The sequence below is a fragment of the Macrobrachium nipponense genome, chromosome 9 (assembly GCF_015104395.2).
Source record: "Macrobrachium nipponense isolate FS-2020 chromosome 9, ASM1510439v2, whole genome shotgun sequence".
Lineage (NCBI taxonomy): Eukaryota > Metazoa > Arthropoda > Malacostraca > Decapoda > Palaemonidae > Macrobrachium > Macrobrachium nipponense.
The window spans coordinates 12,811,360-12,828,925 of record NC_061110.1 but is presented as its reverse complement, the minus strand read 5'-3'; the positions used below and the strand labels follow the sequence as shown (position 1 = coordinate 12,828,925).

Here is a 17,566-nt window from a genome sequence, read left to right as displayed (position 1 = left end):
ACTGGGAATTTGTGCTGTGATACACACATGAAAAAGTAACACTGGAAAAATACAAAATTTTCCAATGTGCTGAACAAAGATCATCCAGCTGACTATACTCTGTTTTTTTCCATCTGTCCGTCCGCCTGTGGTGTTTTTGTATGGTAACACTGCTTCCCGGGCTTTAGATACTAGTTACATTCAGCTTAAATTCAACGATTATAATATCCTATTTCGAATATTAACGGTGTAATTCGCATACAGTAAATTATTAAAACGCTTTTCAGTTGCAAATGTACACCCAGATATCCTTTTATTTACCTAAAACTTACACATAGCGTAACTATCTAAAGCCCGGGACGCAGTGTTACCATACAAAAACACACAGGCGGATGGACAGATGAAAAAAAACAGAGTACTATAGTAGCCTGCTGTCACACTATGAGGAAATCTTGAAATAAAACAGCAAAATAGTGAATAAAACTACGATAATGGGACAGTGGCATTAGTGCCTGATTATGCAGTTATTATCAGAAGTTCTATTTGAAACATGACGAGAAGTTTTACATCTACCGAGTATATCTCTGTTAAGCATGTAAAGAGTAGGTGATCATAAACGCAATTTTAATCACAGGGAGAGCTTGTAAGCAACAGTTTTGAGAATTACTGGGGTATGGCTTCAAGGGTCATGTGGTGAATATCTTTTTTAATTCATTTAAATAACAAAAGTATGGGTATTTTTAAAATTATCTTTGTATATTTATTAGGGATGCTTTATCCTGTTGGTTTTGAAGCCTAACATTACTTTTTTATATTATTAAAGTCTGATATGTATTACTGTTTTATATTATGAAGTAGGAATAAACACAATTCTTTTTAAGAATATCTTGTCATCTTGTCTGTTCTTCAGTTGCAAGACTACAAAGCTTTAAATGTGTGGAAATGTTTACTAAATTGAGAAAATAACAATTGCAGTCTTCACTAATTCCCTTTTTCTACTTGGTAGTTTGATGACAATTTGCTCACCTTTTATGATATAATTGGAAAAGAATTAAAATCTAGAAGCCATGCCCTTGCTTAGAAGCTACGCTGCTCATTCATAAGTGAAGTATCTGAATGGTTCATGATGAAGTGTTCATTTCACTCTTCAGTTATTCACAGATTATTAGCAGACATAATACTCTGTATAATAATGTTGAAACTTGGTAACTAAAATTTTAATGTTAAGGCATTGGCTCTTGCGCAAACTTCCGAACAGTTTAAATGTCTTGTATTTATTTTAACTGAGTATGGAATCTTGGTTATGTACTTCAGTTCTTTTATTAGTGATGAGTATATTGTGAATTTCAAGATACTACTGTATATGTAAATATCAGCAGGGAGGAGCAAATCTGTCTTTCTGTAAAACTAAAATATGTAATTCTGTTGTACTCTCCCTGTTTAAGGTGAAACCACAGAATTTCAGTAAATAATACTCAAATAATTATCCATCATATGATTTAACAGAATATATTTGCAAGTTGAACTGAGTTTTTGTGATAATTTTCTTTATTATTGTACTTTTACAACTTCAGGAAGTGGAAGAAGTTGAGGATGAGACCACAACCACAGGGTCGCCCAGCAAGTTCCGAGGGGGGCGTAAAGCTTGCTGCTTCTGTGGCAAGACATTCTGTGACAACTACACTTTAAGACGCCACATGGTCACCCACTTGTCGAGGGAGCGTCAGTTTGAGTGTCCGATGTGCAGTGCCGCATACTCGCGCAAGGATCACTTGATGGCTCACATTCGCCGCAAGCATCCCATTTCGGATGATGTGGAAAAAATAGAGTATAACACAGGGCAAGCAAGCTAAGTATAGCACCGTAGTGTTTATTATATCCTTTTAGTTGTTCATAGATATTCAAGGTGTAGCGATGTTCACAGTGATTGTAGTATTCCTAATTCTTGTTATTGTGAATGTATATCCTTTGCCATTCCAAGCTATCAGGGCGATACTGGTTTTTCAGTGTCACAAGATGGATATTAGGAAATATATTTGAAAAATATTGTATAGGAACTAGAAAGTTTTTGTAGACAAATTAATAGGTTACCACATTTAGAAGCTGAAAAATAAACATGACAGGGTATAGAGTATATTTTACCATCCGATGCTACCATGTTGTAATGGGTGCTGGAGTGAGGGCAATATCTCGAGTACTCTGCAACGTAACACGCGCTTTGAAATTGAAATGCAGCAATTTCCTTTCATCCTAAGGATGATGTTCAGTAGTTGTCACTTTTGTTTTGGTACTTTTCCATTTTGCACACTCGTGTAACATAGGTGTGCGTGAACTGTTTATGGCGTGTAACACGTAAACACATGAAGCATGATACGTGCACACAGTTGTAAATTGCTATGCTACATTTCACTGTCCTCCACTATAGTGGAACTATAATGTACTACTTATGTAGACTTAACAATGACTATCTTTTAAAAGAGAAAGACAACTAAGTGGCCTGCAGTTTCTAAAGAATAGAAAAAAAATTTATTGTGTTAGGTTATTTTTATTCCAGTAATCTACACAACTTTGCTGGGAAAACTATTGTGATAGCTTGCTTGGAATGCTTCTATATAAAGTATGTTTTTAAATAGGTTTAGAACAAATTCCATGATTCCCACTCTTCTCACTCTTCTCCTGCAATATCTGACAGAAAATCCCATATCACAGTTTTGTACATAGTGTAGAATAATGACCATCAATATACCAGTGTTTCGAGATTGATAGTGATGCTTAAGAGCCTAGTTTTCTACTGTGAGATATATCATAACCTAGAACAACATCCAGTGTCTTGTGGTTTGTACCAAAGTCTTACTTGCCATAGAGTAATTTTTACATACAGGTTATTTAGGACCTTGAGAAATGAAAAATAGACTACCTTTTACTTTTTTGTTATACCGTAAAACAGAAGTGGGTAGGTTTTAGTACAATATAAACCAAAATATAATGAAGGTGTGATGGGAAAAATATGCCTCGATAAAGATAATGGTTTAGCCACATATGTCATCAATGTAGGTATTTTCCTTGGTTTGTATAATGAGTAAGGGTACTTACATTACAGTAATAGGTTCCAGATTTTCCTTTAACAGAACTTGATTTTCCGGCACTGTTGTTTTTAAATACAACCTCTTTCTTTTCAATAAAATACTTTGCCAGTTTTATAGCTATTGCTTGGAAACCTGCCATTCATTTGTTGCATCATCACAAGAAAGTGTTTCTTATAATAATAATAAGTAAAGTAAAATAGTTCAAAGATTTTTTTAAGGACATGAATGGAAGGGTGGTGAGTACAGTATGTACTCATTGCTAGAATATTTCTGTTTTTTTCCAGTAACTAATAGTTAGTTGATTTCCTTGGCCTCTTTCTTAAGAGCCACAAGAGGCATTATTCAACATTATTTGCCAAACATGCATGCTACAAATAGCTGGAAGTTCTTTCACATGTCATTTGGTAACTAAAAATACTTTCTCACCCATATTCAGAAATTGTGTTAACTGATATACAATAGTTTATGAAAAAGTAAAAAAAAATATGCCCGTCAGCTACTTTTCTCCGAGATATTTTGTTAAACCTAAACATTGGATGTTTTCCACTTGATTTTAGCATTTGTGACCTCACTTGTCAAATTTTGCAGAATATGAACTGGTTTGATTATGTGGATTAAAGTCAGAATTGACAGGATTTCCATCTCCATGTTCTCATCCTCATACTCATCCAACTTCCCATGGCCTGCCACAGTCGTCCCTTTGCTCTCGTGTGCGAGTTGTTTATAAGTATTTTGCGTGTGTGTGTGTGTGTGTGTGTATATAAAATTTTAAAGTTAGTAAAGGACTATGTTACTAACTTTCAAGAATTGTTCTTTCACAGGTAAAGAAACGTTTTTATGTGTACCACCATATAAATTTATTATTTTATGATTATATTTAATTTGCGTGATTTTCAGATTAATTATGGTAAATTACTAAGCTTTGAATTTGTGTTTCAATTAAAATTTTCACCTAGGGCCTATTGTCTATCCATTAGGCTTTTCTTGCCTTTTTGAATTCCATCATTAACTTAACATTCATGTGATGGACAGTGTTTGTAAATCCATTGTGGTAGTCAATATAGATGCAAAATCTATTACAGTATTACCAACAGTAGAATAGAAACATTAAAAGATGGCAGGGTTATTGTACCCAGAGATTGTAGGGTCATGCATTCAGTTTATATAACTCCTTCCTATTTTTTGGCCTTTTTGGGGGGGAGTAGAGCATTATAACTGACATTAATCACCTGAAACAATTTCCCCACCGTATGCTTAAAGACCACGGTTTTGGGTTTTAGATTGTTAAGAGGATGTGGACTTTGTTTAAAAATGATATTAAAGGCCTACACTATGGGCAACATCCAGCAAAATCTCCATATGTGATTCAGAAGTGGCTATGTTTTCCAGGATTTGTGCTTTTTTCTGCCACATTCTGCTGCAAAGAGCTTGTGGATTTATTTTTAACATTTAAATGAAAACGTGTGCTTTGTCTACTTTCCCTGATAATGTACCAGAAATATGTTATCATCGCACACACTCTAAACACCATTATATCGTTGTTTTCCTCTCACCTTTCATTGTTGGTCATTTTATAGATGCCTTCTTGATGTAGGGTCCTTTTTACATTAGGCTGTTCTGGTGATTGTTGCAATGATTTCATTGTAACACTAGGAATTCACCATTAGTTAATAACCCAAAACTTTAATTGGCTGTCGACTGGTCAGTGTAGTGAACCGGAAAGGAACTGGAAATGTTTTGTAGCAGTGAAGAAAAATGAGAGACATCTTAGTTTCTCTATATTGTATTTAGTTTGTCATTGCGTAACCTTTTTTGACACTGCATTCATTTGTGTATAGTAAGGTTACTAGTATTTGCCTTGTTCCATTGGAAATGCCTTTGACACAAAACGGCACACATGACACTGCTGCCTTAGAGTTATAATAATCATAAAGTTTTGTAAAACAATTGTCATGATACATTAACAGCCTTTCAGTCTTACTTACTTTTAATCTGATGAAGTACAGTAGTAAAAATGAGTTGCGTAATGTAATCAAGGAACCATTCTTGAATACCATTTTGATAGGAGCTCTTAGAAACTCATTTCTGGACACATTGGCCAAGCAGATTTGATGAAACACTTTAGTGGAATAAGTAGTAGTGAGTCTGATCTGATGCTCTTTAGCATTTTTTTTCCTTTTATATTCACATTTAGATAAATTATAAAGAAGTGTATGTATGTGTTTGCTTTAAAGCAAACTCACACACATGACACTATATTTGCATTGTCTGCATATGTTTGTGCAAGTAAAACAGTCTATCTCAATGCCTTAAACCACTACCTGGTCTTCATATTTTCATACCATATTTGTAGACTTTACTCTTTTCTTGTGTCTGTATGCTTGATGTTTGTAATCCGTATAATAAATTATTTACACTGTTGCATTGCTCTGTTTTTCTCTTGCTTTGCCAATTTTCTCCTATCCTTACAATTCTCTAATATTTTGTTTTGCTGTACTATAGCTTATATTATTTACATACTTCACATTTTAGCTATGATTTTTCACATTATTCTGATTATACGTACAGGCAGTCCTCGGTTATGGGTGGGCTCGGTTAATGGCAATCCAGTTTTATGGCGGTTGTCTAACGCCATAAAATTCAGCGGTTTATGGCGCCATAACGGACTGAATTTTGGTTATCGGCGCCATAAGGTGCAGGTAAAAGAGTTATGGCATCATAACATACCTAATAGAAGCACCAAAAGTGCCATGAATCACAGAGTTTCAATTAGGGTGGGTTTTGCTTATCAGCACCCCACCGAATGCCCACAGATAACCTGGGACTGCCTGCATACATATTTCACATTCTGTATATATGTATATGTACTCAGTATACTAATTCACTATTCAGATTAATGGATATACTTGTACATACAAACTATGCTTCTTTCTACACTTGTAGATACATATATGGTATCTTCAGCTGAATATTTATATCCTATATGCTTTCATAAACTCCAACTCATTTATTCTTTGGGTTAGGGTTTTCAGGCTTTTTTAAGATTATTATTAATGCATTAGTTAATATGTACACATAAAACTGTACTGATAGTTATGTAAAAATAAAGATCATAGAATGAAATGGAGTAGTCAAAGAATAATTTGAAAATATGATATGAATTGTAGAGAAGATTCTTGTTGAAATAGTAATGGAAATGCTTAATCCTACAGTTCTTGAAGTTAACTAAATATGTTAGGTGTTAGTATAATGATATTGCTAGATTGTGGAAAGGTGTTAGTATTATGATATTGCTAGAATGTTCCACAATAACCTGTGAATTAACAAATATGAATATTGTACTGTATTAGCTGATGATGATGAACATGAATTCAGTATTTTTGTGGCAAGTGAACAAAGTACATTACAGTTTGGGACATCCATCCTCGGATTTTATTCAGAGCTTTAGCTTTCCATCAAGGATATTACTTAGTAGAAAATTTAGTCAATGACGATATCCAATGTAACTCGTATTTATTAGCTGTAAGCCTAAGAACAAGTAACAGGTTGCAAAATGACAGCATATGTGTTCTTGGATATACATTCCCTCACAAATGAAGTACCAAAAGGTGATAGGATGATAAGCACACTTGTGAAGCATGAAATATGCCCTTGACCTGAGGTAAACCTACTGTTTTGGATATTTGACATATACGGCTTAACCCAGGCACTGATTTCAGGAAGGCCACACTGCCATGCTCTGCATTTGGGTGTGTAGGATGGTCAAGTATCTTTCCTTTTCTCTCCTTTCATGGGGGACTTTTGGGCTACATAGTTACATACACACACACATACTAAGAATAACTCAGTGTTTTTTCACCATAAGCAAATTAATCATATGTATGCCTGTATTTGTTTCTCAAAATGTTCTCAGGATCACCAGTATTTTGTCTTGAGAAAAGGGTCTCGCTCTTGGTCCTTAGGTATTTCTATACTAATATGCTCACTCTGTAGTCCTGCAGTGTTGTTCACAGCTCCATATTCACAGTCCTTAAGTGTGTGTACTGCATAGAGGACTGTTATTTATGTTGATTACTAAATCGTTCTCCATTTTTTTCTCATAAAATTATTTATTTCGGCTATTTTTCTCACAAGTGCTCTTTGTAAGTAAGGTGAATATTTTTATTTTTTGTGACACTAGAAAGTTATCTATTAAAACTCAGAAGTCAGTTCCCATTATCTCTGAAACCTTTTCTATTTCTATAACCTACCTAAGAATAAATATACTATATTTTGCAGCTCTGTTTCTTGGTAAATATTTTGTGGGGCTTTCTGAGTGTACTTTTGTAGTATTAACAAGTCGTTTGGTCAATCTACATGGATTAATTCATTTTTCCTCCAATTTTTTATTCTTAATTGGTGTCTCAATTACAGATGTTAATGTCTCTAATTTCACCTATTTCTGAGTAGTCAGTTTTTGCTTGTATTCTGAGATCTGTTAATTCCGTTGAATATAACTTTTTTCAGTATAGTAGGATTTTGTTACAATGTTTCCTGGGAACATTTCAGGTTGAAATATTGGCATGTGAATAATGGGTCTGTGTGAAAAAAAGTTTATTATAAAACATGAATTTACAAGTTTTGGATGTTAACCCTGTCCTCAACACTCCCTCTTTTACCCGGGGGTTTGTGGTGGTATGAGGGGTGCTTCCTGTTTGCCCCCAACATGAAGATTAACTTTCAAAGCCTTGACGACAGGGCCCCCTAGGGCTTGAACTAAGTGTCTTCAGGTACGAGAATCCACCACCCTTCTGACCTAACTATCCGAGTCATATAAACTTGGTCATAGAAAAATCTCTTAAATTAAAATGTCAGTAGTTAAAAGTAGTTTCTGAAATTAGGCCCAAATTATCAAACACATGAGACATTGTTTCATTAATCTAAATTATGCTATGTTCTGTCCATGTAATTATTTTTTTAAGAAGGGGTATAGAAATTCTTTGCCTGCCACTTTTGCCTACAGAAAAAAGAACAATGGCCTCTCCTCTAGGTGTCTTGAAACTTGAGCCTTATTGTAGATGTTGCAATATTCTAGTTTTTGTTTGCAAATTCCAAAAAAGTCCAGTCAAATGAAGAAATACAGGAACATGTTTGTGCTGCTTAAAATTTCATTTACCCCACTGTCACTGTACTGAGCTGGTGACATGAAGGTTCAGTTTGGGTCCTGATCATGTCTTGATGGAAAATTTTATTAAAAAACTCTTGTATACATGTAAATGCATTGCATGTATATAGTCAATGTATTTTTGCAGTTGCTGCACATATTGTGTGTAATTTCTACCCACTTTATTTTAGCCAAGATGTTTATGTCAATGTCAAGGCTGGTTCTGTTATGTGACCTCTACTTGTAAAAATTGGGCTCGTGGGTTCTTCATATACTTCGTATGTTATAATTTCCTATTATCTTATTTTCATGATTCCTCATCCAGTCCATGATTCCTCATAGTGCCTCTCTGGCATCCATACTTATGGAATTAGGACCTTGGAAGAAGTGGATGACGCTTGAAAATACTGCTCTGGCTTATTAGTAAATGACAGTGATGTAACTTGAATTACTCATTGTATCTGTGATATTGGATTACTGTGGTCCCTTGTGAAATGGATGCAATTCATTGTCCAGGGGATGACATTGCTTATCAAGTACAATAGAATGCTTAGAAGAGATAAAAATAGGAGGATAACAAATAAAAAACAAACAATTTCACATCTGCTATATATGCAGTTTTGAAATTAAAACAGATTTAGAGAATGAAAGGTAGCAGGCTACAGGGTTACAAAGCATGAAAATACAAGTTAGAAGCTAAAAGCTAGAAAATAAGCTACAATAAAAAAAGACTTCCAGTACTAGACATAGAGGCAATTCAAGGTAGCATATGAATGTTACATACAAAGCTCTTTTCCCAGTTAAGTGGGGATTTTGCTCCGAAAGAGATACACTGGTAATTATGTCAATAAATTAACCCTCTTATAGAGCAAAAGTAGTATGATTATTTTCAGGCAAATATCCCAGGCAGGCTAAACAATATTAAAAATGAAAGTCATTACAATTAGGCTTGATGTTTTTTTGTGACCTCAGGCATGATGATAAAAGATATGGTTTGGTTTCACTGCATTTGGAATGCACTTTGTGCTTTCAGTGCCTAGATGGCCTAAGGCTTCTCTCATATGACAGTGAATTGTGATTTTCTTTTGCTGTAAAGACTGACATTTCATATAAAATTTTCATTGTTTTTGTGGAGTTTCAAGTTTATATAGACATTGAATGCATAACAGGAGGAACTATATAGTAGTTGTATATATATCGCTTAATTCGACACACAATGTCTTATTCATATTTGTGCCTTGACAAACCTCTTAGCTTTACTCACTCCAACTACTTCATAGATTACTCTGAAGCTGAATGTCTAAATAAGGGTTATGGCCTTTTTTTTTTTTTATCAACAAAAACTGACTGTTTTCAGGTTTGGTACTTAATTCCAGCAGTAGCATAAAACTACAAATCATAGAACAGTTTGAAATTTTGCAGCACTTACTGTGATAGTCAGTAGTGAAATTAGGTACCTGCACTGTAGGTAGACTGAGTAAAAAAAGTGAACTTCATCCAGTAAGTATGTGGTGTGTCAAGTTCTGTATGACTGCTAGAGTGAATTTGCATAAGGCATAATATTATAATATGGACGGCTGTTGGCAGACATGGTTGAAAAACCAAGAACCCTAAATACCATTAAATTTATTAAGGACTAAGGGCAGTATTTAGTTATTATTAGTAGTACACTACCAAATTCTATTACAGACACTAACAGGAGTTTGCCTCGTGAGAGGGAATGGCCAATAAAACTGAGTGATATTTAGGGTTATTGGATAATTTTCCAACCACAATTGTTAATGGTAAAGGTTTTGGGTTATTATGAAATAACTCATAGTTATAGCTGATGCTGCAGTTCTAATGTAAAGGTCTTCAGTGCTGAAACTCATGGAAGTCTTGGATGAATTGCTTTCAGAAGGAAAATTCAGGCTTATGATATTTAAGGTTTGGTGTACAGTATAATCTTATTGTCTAGAGATTAGATACTCCTGCAGCAAGATGAGCCAATAGCATTTTAGACTTGCATTTCTTTGAGGCTGCTGTCTTGACAGGTTTCAAATTCACACAATTTTAAAACAGGTCAGTTTTTTTATCGGTGGAAATGTAGACAATATACAAGCCCACCAGAAATGCCTTCTGCTATGTAATTGGGCCATACTGCTATATGCTCAAGAAATATTTTCCTATGATATTTGAATACTGATACTGTAGTGCTTTATGAAAAATTATGAGACCTCTGTCAAAAGATTCCAAAGATACCTATCACTTTATAGTTCATTCTCGTATTCCTGGTTATTTTCATCTTTTGTGGTTTGGGAACATCCAAGAAGATGACAAACACAGTAGACTGATGATGCTACCAAGTGGCATTTCAGTGCTAGGCTGCAATCTACTGTTTTTGTTATTTTGTCACTTATTTTTACTTCGAGTTAGATTACTATGGTTATCTGTGTGTCGTGTTTTCTTTCATCTCATTTTTAATGTGTCGCATTGATAAATGGACGTTTAAAAACCATATATCAGACTTGTTGTACTTATGGCATTTTGCCATGAAGGTAAAACAGAGCAAAGGAGGATGACTTGTGGTAAGGAACCGAAAGAGTTTTCATGTATTAGTCGTTACATGCAGTTTCCTTCCATTTTTTATTCTTTAAATTGTAACAGGGATATGGACATTTTATCTTAGTATCTGAAGTTTTGACATTACCCTGTACTTGCTGTAAAAGACAGTAAATACCACTTTTTAAATATTTTCAGTGATATTTTGGCTATAGTTTCATTGTAAGTTTTTGCAGTTTTAGGTTTGTATGTATCTTTGATGGTTGGATTAACAAAATGTCAATATTCACTCCTTATGTGTATGTATATACTATATATATATATTATATATGCTTGCATTATGTTTTTTTTAATGTAGTACACAGGTATGCTGTATATAATGTCACAGATTTTTTTGTTCACAGCATATAGTCAATTATATATGCAGAAATTATGAAATAATGACAAGCATAATGTAGTATACAGAATCAAAGTTCAAAATACTAAACTATGAAATATAAGTAAAAAAAACATTGCAAATTTGGAATGTTACGAATATCCAAGAGTATTCATATATATTAAAACAGCAGTTGTAGTTTTGAACATTTTTTAAATGCCAAGACAGTTTACACAAAAAATACTTTTCTTGTTTATGCACTTAATCAGATTTCATTTAACAAAGAATAATAACAGAGCGCAATAGGAATTGAGATTCAGTACTAGATGTGGGGTCAGACCAAAACCCAGTCTTCTTGATAAGCAGTTATTATAATTATCATCATTGTAATAGTTGTGTAAATATCCTTATCATTAAGACCACGGTTATAGTAATGATGACAGCCGTCACAATCTACATGGCAAGAGTGGAAACCTCTGTCATAGGACTTCAGCCATGTGTTCCATATTTTTCATATTTATGAAACTGAGCAATCTTCCTCAAAAATTGAGCATAATTTTCCTAATTTTTTTTTAGCAATTTTTCAGTTTGCTTAAATGCTCTGAATCATGCCTAAAATAGTAGCAGTGTGTATAAATACAAAAAAATTAAATCAATTCTCTCGTTCTTCATAACAGGAAACAAATGAGGAGCATTAAAGTGACCCCAAAACTTCATTGTTGGATGTTATTGCGATAAATATTAATACGTAGTAGTAATGGACGTTACCTATGCTTAATTCCTACTGCCTCTTCATGCTTATTATTTTCAATAACTTTTTCATCCAGTTGAAGGTGGTTAGTTAAGAGGGTGTTTTATGTATAATTCTGTTGAATTTTTTTTTTTTTGCAAAGTGCATCGTTCTGGTTAAATTATTGGCAAAATGCTTCAAGTCTGTAAAGGTAGCCATAAAAAAAAATCCATCATTATAATTTTGATCAGTTGAAACCTGATAAGATGAGGAGCTACCTTTGTATTGTGGTCAGGAATTTGTGAACTCTGATTTTGTATATTATATATATATATATATTTTTTTTTTTATATCTCATTAGTGAATACTATACAATATCATCATCCCTGGTGGTGGGAGGGTAATGTGAATGTAGGTTTGTGTATCATAGTAAGAGCCAATCTTTGAGAGCACTAATGTCAAATGTGATGGTAGTATTTTGCTGCATTTAGCATAAAATCTTCAGTTTTCAGTATACAGTCATTTTCTTTTATACTAGTAGAAATTTTTTTTTTCTAAGGGTAGATTTTGCATTATCGTCCAAAGTAGTGAGATCTTGTATGGTATGTAATTTCATGTTGGATTATGAGTGGCTTTTGGGTCAGTAGGCCTCATGTCTTGCTTGCAATCTTGTTTGCCGTAACATATGGTTAGCATAGCAAGTATATATACTGGGAAAGCAAGTGTGTTCTTTGCACCAGCAATGAGGTTCATACCAGCTTCCCCCACTCTCCAATGCATACAACCAATGCCACCCATGCCAAGGTCAACAAGGCTGCAAACAAAACACAACATCTACTGAATTATAAGGAAAATAAAGAAGACTTAATAAAACAAGTACAGCAGAATACTGCTGTTGCATTTAACAACAGTGCTCTACAAAAAGGGCTCATACTACAGTATACAATATGACTATATGTGCGAAAATGTTGAGTACATAATATATGTACCTATGGTATTTCCAGTTTATTATCAATCCAGCTTTTGATTTACAATGTTTATCTGACTTTTGGAAGTGCTTACAGTAGAAGGTAACAGAACTCATTTCACATCTAACCATGTCAAGGGGAAATCTTAGGTAATATTGTTAAGGATGATGATAATAGATGTGGGTGGGATTTGAATACGTGGTTACTTTCGATTGCAGGCAAGCTGCAGTATGTAACAAGTTTTCCTACTCAAAATGAGAATGCCTTAGGCAAGATTTGAGGCCAAACGCTTTCACACCCATACACACTTCTGTAGGTATAACAAGCTTATGAATTTGTCACCAGTTCAGTGTAACAAATCTTTTGACGCTTTCAAGTGCCCTACATTGGAGTTTATCCCAAGACTTTTCCACTTCCTTTGGGTAACTTTCTATCCACAACCATTGTAAGTAAGATGTTGAAATAAATGGCATAAATGCCTTGTGTGTGCTATGAATGTTTCAGCTCATGTGCACTAAAGTGCAGTTGTGATTTCTGTCGCCATTGCATTGAAAAATTGCATAAGTAACTACTTCAATATGTACACTAATGAAACAGACTTTGTTCATTTAGAATCTATATCATTTTCCTGTGCTTGAATACTGCATTTTTCCTGATGTTCAGTGAATTTTTTGTTTGTTTTCAGTATGGACAAGGACATTTGCTAAGTTTATGTTTCCTCACGAAAGGAAAATTTTAAACTACATATGTATGCGATATGATTTATATTGTTATGAAATACTACTATGTTAAGTTTTACCTGTTTTGAATCTGAACTAGTGCCTCTGTAGTACAACTCAGTTCATTTCTGATGTGATCCAGAGACCATGTGATTTTCTCACACTTGATATTGCAATGAATGGAACAATTTTCCATTATTGTCTAGATGCACAAATGTTCCATCAGTTTGTCTATTGAGACCAAATTTTCTTCCTGCTTGTTTTTTTTTATTCAAGTGTAATTGTGCCATAAAGTCCTTCACAAATTAAATTGTAATCATATTACAGTAATTTGTTGATAAACTTCGATATACCAGGCTTCAGTAAATTTAACCTGGGATGGCCATATGTATGCAATGAGGTATGTGAATGGTGTATCTGTTATGTATTGGTTTAGCGAATTATAGAATATTGGATCCTTTCGTTTGGTGCTAGCAAGTTCAAAGGGATAATGCAAAGATTTGTGTCAACCAAATTATTTGACACTGTGCCATACAAAATAGTTTGTGAAACTTTTCTTTCTGAAGTTTCAGTTGATATCAAATTTCATTTGTACCTCTGCTCATGAAATACATATCTTGTTTTGTCATTAGATTAGGTTTTTAAAGGTTGCTCAGCATGGTTGAACCATTGTTCTCAAACACTGTTCATTCACTGTGTTGTACTTTGCTTTTTTAAGGTTGATGAAGTATAGTCCTAACTATATGAAAGACCATTGAGAGGAATTTATTAAGTCAAGGGTTTTTGTACATGTAATTTGTTCATTTTTTCCTCTGCCTTCATATATATAGCTCACTTCATTGTCATAAGTGAATTTCAATCATTTTGTTTTAGTAAAACTCCTTCATTTTTAGCAGATTTTTTTCCATGGACATAAATTGTATGGACATAACATTTGAAATATTTGATTGAGAGTGATTATTTCTTCTGGGTTTTAGAAAGTGTTCATATATCCATAAGATATAAAATATGTACATTAGATCACAGTAATTTTTAATTTTTATATATAGTGCAATATTCATAAAATTGTCCATAGCCTTATTTCCACAGAGCCAGTTATTTTTAAAGTTATTTATCAAGTACTTTTTCAGGTAACCAGTTGTACTGAAACATTAAGTACATTTTATTAATTGAATTTTATTGTATTGATCTTATAAGATGGTACTTGAATTGTAGTGGCAAATAGTAAATGTAACAATATGTACCGTACAGAGTTTTCAGTCATTCTTTGTTTATTGTGTTTTGGATTATGGTCCTAAGAAAACTAATTTTGTTGACTGTCTTTATTTGAATTACCAAAATATTTATTTTAATAACAACTAAATTTTTAATCTGCAAAAGGTGAATACATGCAACTGCTGTTAGAGTACTGCTATGTTTCTTTACTTCCTGGATTTGCAGTTCATTTCTGTTCTTGATAGTTTGATTTACTGAAGTACTGGATATGAGTAATGTAATATTTTTTATAAAGTGAAAATGTGCAGAATTATGAAACCTACATAATGAAGTGCTATTTTTTTAAGGATGTTATGGGAAGTGGACTTGAATTTTCCTCACTGTCTTGTGTACGTAGTTCGATCGCCTAGTTGGAAGTCATTTGTTTGCAGCATTTTATCTTGAGGTTTTAGTCATCTCTTTTCTCTCCTCTGGCCTCACTGTCTCCAATTTTCTTTCCCCATTTTTGGGGTATCCTGTGTTTTCGAGTTTCCTCACATGGATTCGCATGTGCTCTCATTAATCCATTTATTCCCTATACTTTTTAATGGCAAAAAGGTAATTTTTCATCCAGTTGATACCCTTCTTTTCAAATTTAGGTTTCTTGCCAATGGATGTTTTTTATCCATTAGTTCAGGGTTTAATTTCAAGTTTCTAGAGCTACTGTTGTTGTAGCAAAATCTCTTCCTTGCCCTTGTTTAGGGAAGTCTTCTCTATATTTACAGTTGCCATTATGTTTTGAAGTTTTTTTCCACTTTATACTGTATTACTGAATTACATAGGCTTCTTTGCTCTTAACATTATCTTTTATGATTGAGTGTGATATGGAAGTTTGGAGCGTAAGTTAGAAATCAAGAGCCTGATGTGTACCTGATGCATGTTGTTTATTCCAAAGTTTTTTTTTTTTTTCTAATGTATATGTACTTTTCTTGTATCATACCCTTGACAGATAATTATACCCCACAAAGGACTTTCCACTTTTTGTGTATGTTCAATACTTATGTATGTTAGTATTTTAGTTTCAAGTTACAGTATGTTATTTTGTGTTGTGCGTATTGCCTATACAGGCAGTCCCTGGCTTAGGATGGGGGTTTCCGTTCTCGAGATGCGTCGTAAGCCAAAAATCACCGTAAGCTGGAAAATTGTCAAAAATCAAAAGAAAACCTTTTAATGCTTAGGGTATATTTAAAACTTTGTAAAACTACATTTTTATTGTCTTTTTTCATCAACAAACCTTCAAATATTGATTATTTTGTATTTTTGGAGTCATATTTCTTCCGGAAAATCGGCGTCGTTAACCTGGAAATAATTTCTGATGAATATACTAATTGAAAAGCGTTGTAACCTTGGAACGCCGTATGCCGGGGACTGTCTGTAGTATATTTTATGTCAATTTTCCGTATTTCTACACATTTTCATAAGCTTTGGCATGAAAGTGCCTCTAGTCACTAGCTACCAAGTTTGTACAAATGAGCCCTTTCACAAAACCATGAGATGAACATTAGTGTTTGTATGTACTGTATACTGTTAATGGATGTTATACTTTAGATTTTAGATTTAGCCTTTTTAGAGGAAGTTTTTTTTTCTTTTCAATACTGCTACTACACTTCGGTGCTTGGATCACTTCAATTATAAGTCCCGACTTAACATCATAACTTTGTACCTGTAGAAGCCCATGTGACTAGAATCTGTTAAGATTCTTTTCGTTCATTCATTTTGGGGGTCAACCACTGCCACCTTTTTGCTTTATCAGTTCTTCTTCTGGTGATTCTCTTTTCTCATTCAGTTCCTCTTTAATCAGTGAATTAATCACAACTTTCAACCCTTGCTTTCCTTTGCTGTAATTAAGCAAGACTGTGAAGCTTAATCAACTGACTTGTGATTTGGCAACTTTATATGGGCCTGGAGTGTTGGGGGACCAATGTATCTGTGCCTACAAAAGTGACCACTTAGCTATAGTCAGTAGTCTACCTGGGTGTATAATTTTTGAAAGGAATAATTTTGATGTTCAGCATTGAAAATAATTTACGCATTTCAGTACATTTACTTTTTGTAAATTGATGTACAGAAAAATAGTGAGAAAATGGCCTTACGATTTACGACACAACCTTCAAGAGTAGGTGCGCAATCCTCGTCACTTCCTTCCCTCTTCCTTTAGACTACTGACTTTATCTTTGATCGTCATCCTATTACCCTCAGGTCCTCCTATGCTCTTGTGCTCAGGGATGTACATTTCTTTTTGGACATATTTATGAATTGTACAGAAGGTGTATCTTTTATGTCATGATATTTATGAGTTGTACAGATGTAATTCTGTGTGTAAGGTGTCATTATAATTATTAGTTGTATGGTTTCGTGTTACCAGATTGTAATGTAGCTTGATCAAGCTCATGTACCTTTCAATCTTTTGTACTGTCAATACACTATACTTTGTAATCTAAGCTTTCTATGTAATAAAGTTTCAACAGGGAATCCAGACATTGGAATTTTCTTTATTTCTTTTTGCCTTGCATTATAATTCTAGGGAGAGAATAGTACTTTTTTCTTTATGTCCTAGTAAGGCAAGTCCTAAATTAATATAAAGAAATTTATTGCAGTCCTCAATGTATTACGATTTCGCACTGTAAATGCCCTTCTATAATGCAATCAATAGTATCTTTTTGGCAGTGGAGTTGAATAAATATAAATTCCTACATTTATACAAACGAAAGACAATTAATATGGTAATTCAAGGAAACTTTGTATGCACAAGCAAAGTTATTACGGTATA

At 33.8% G+C, this 17,566-nt stretch overlaps 1 protein-coding gene across 1 annotated transcript in view; it reads left to right on the top strand.

Annotated features, from left to right (window-relative positions):
• LOC135217891 (transcription factor Ken-like) overlaps positions 1-17,274 on the top strand; it is a 46,804-nt gene extending 29,530 nt beyond the window's left edge. The window contains exon 5 of the mRNA XM_064253929.1: positions 1,554-17,274. Coding sequence (XP_064109999.1) covers positions 1,554-1,832 — 279 coding nt within the window. The 3' untranslated portion in view covers positions 1,833-17,274. The remainder of the gene's footprint in view (positions 1-1,553) is intronic.
• The last annotated feature ends 292 nt before the right edge of the window (positions 17,275-17,566 follow it).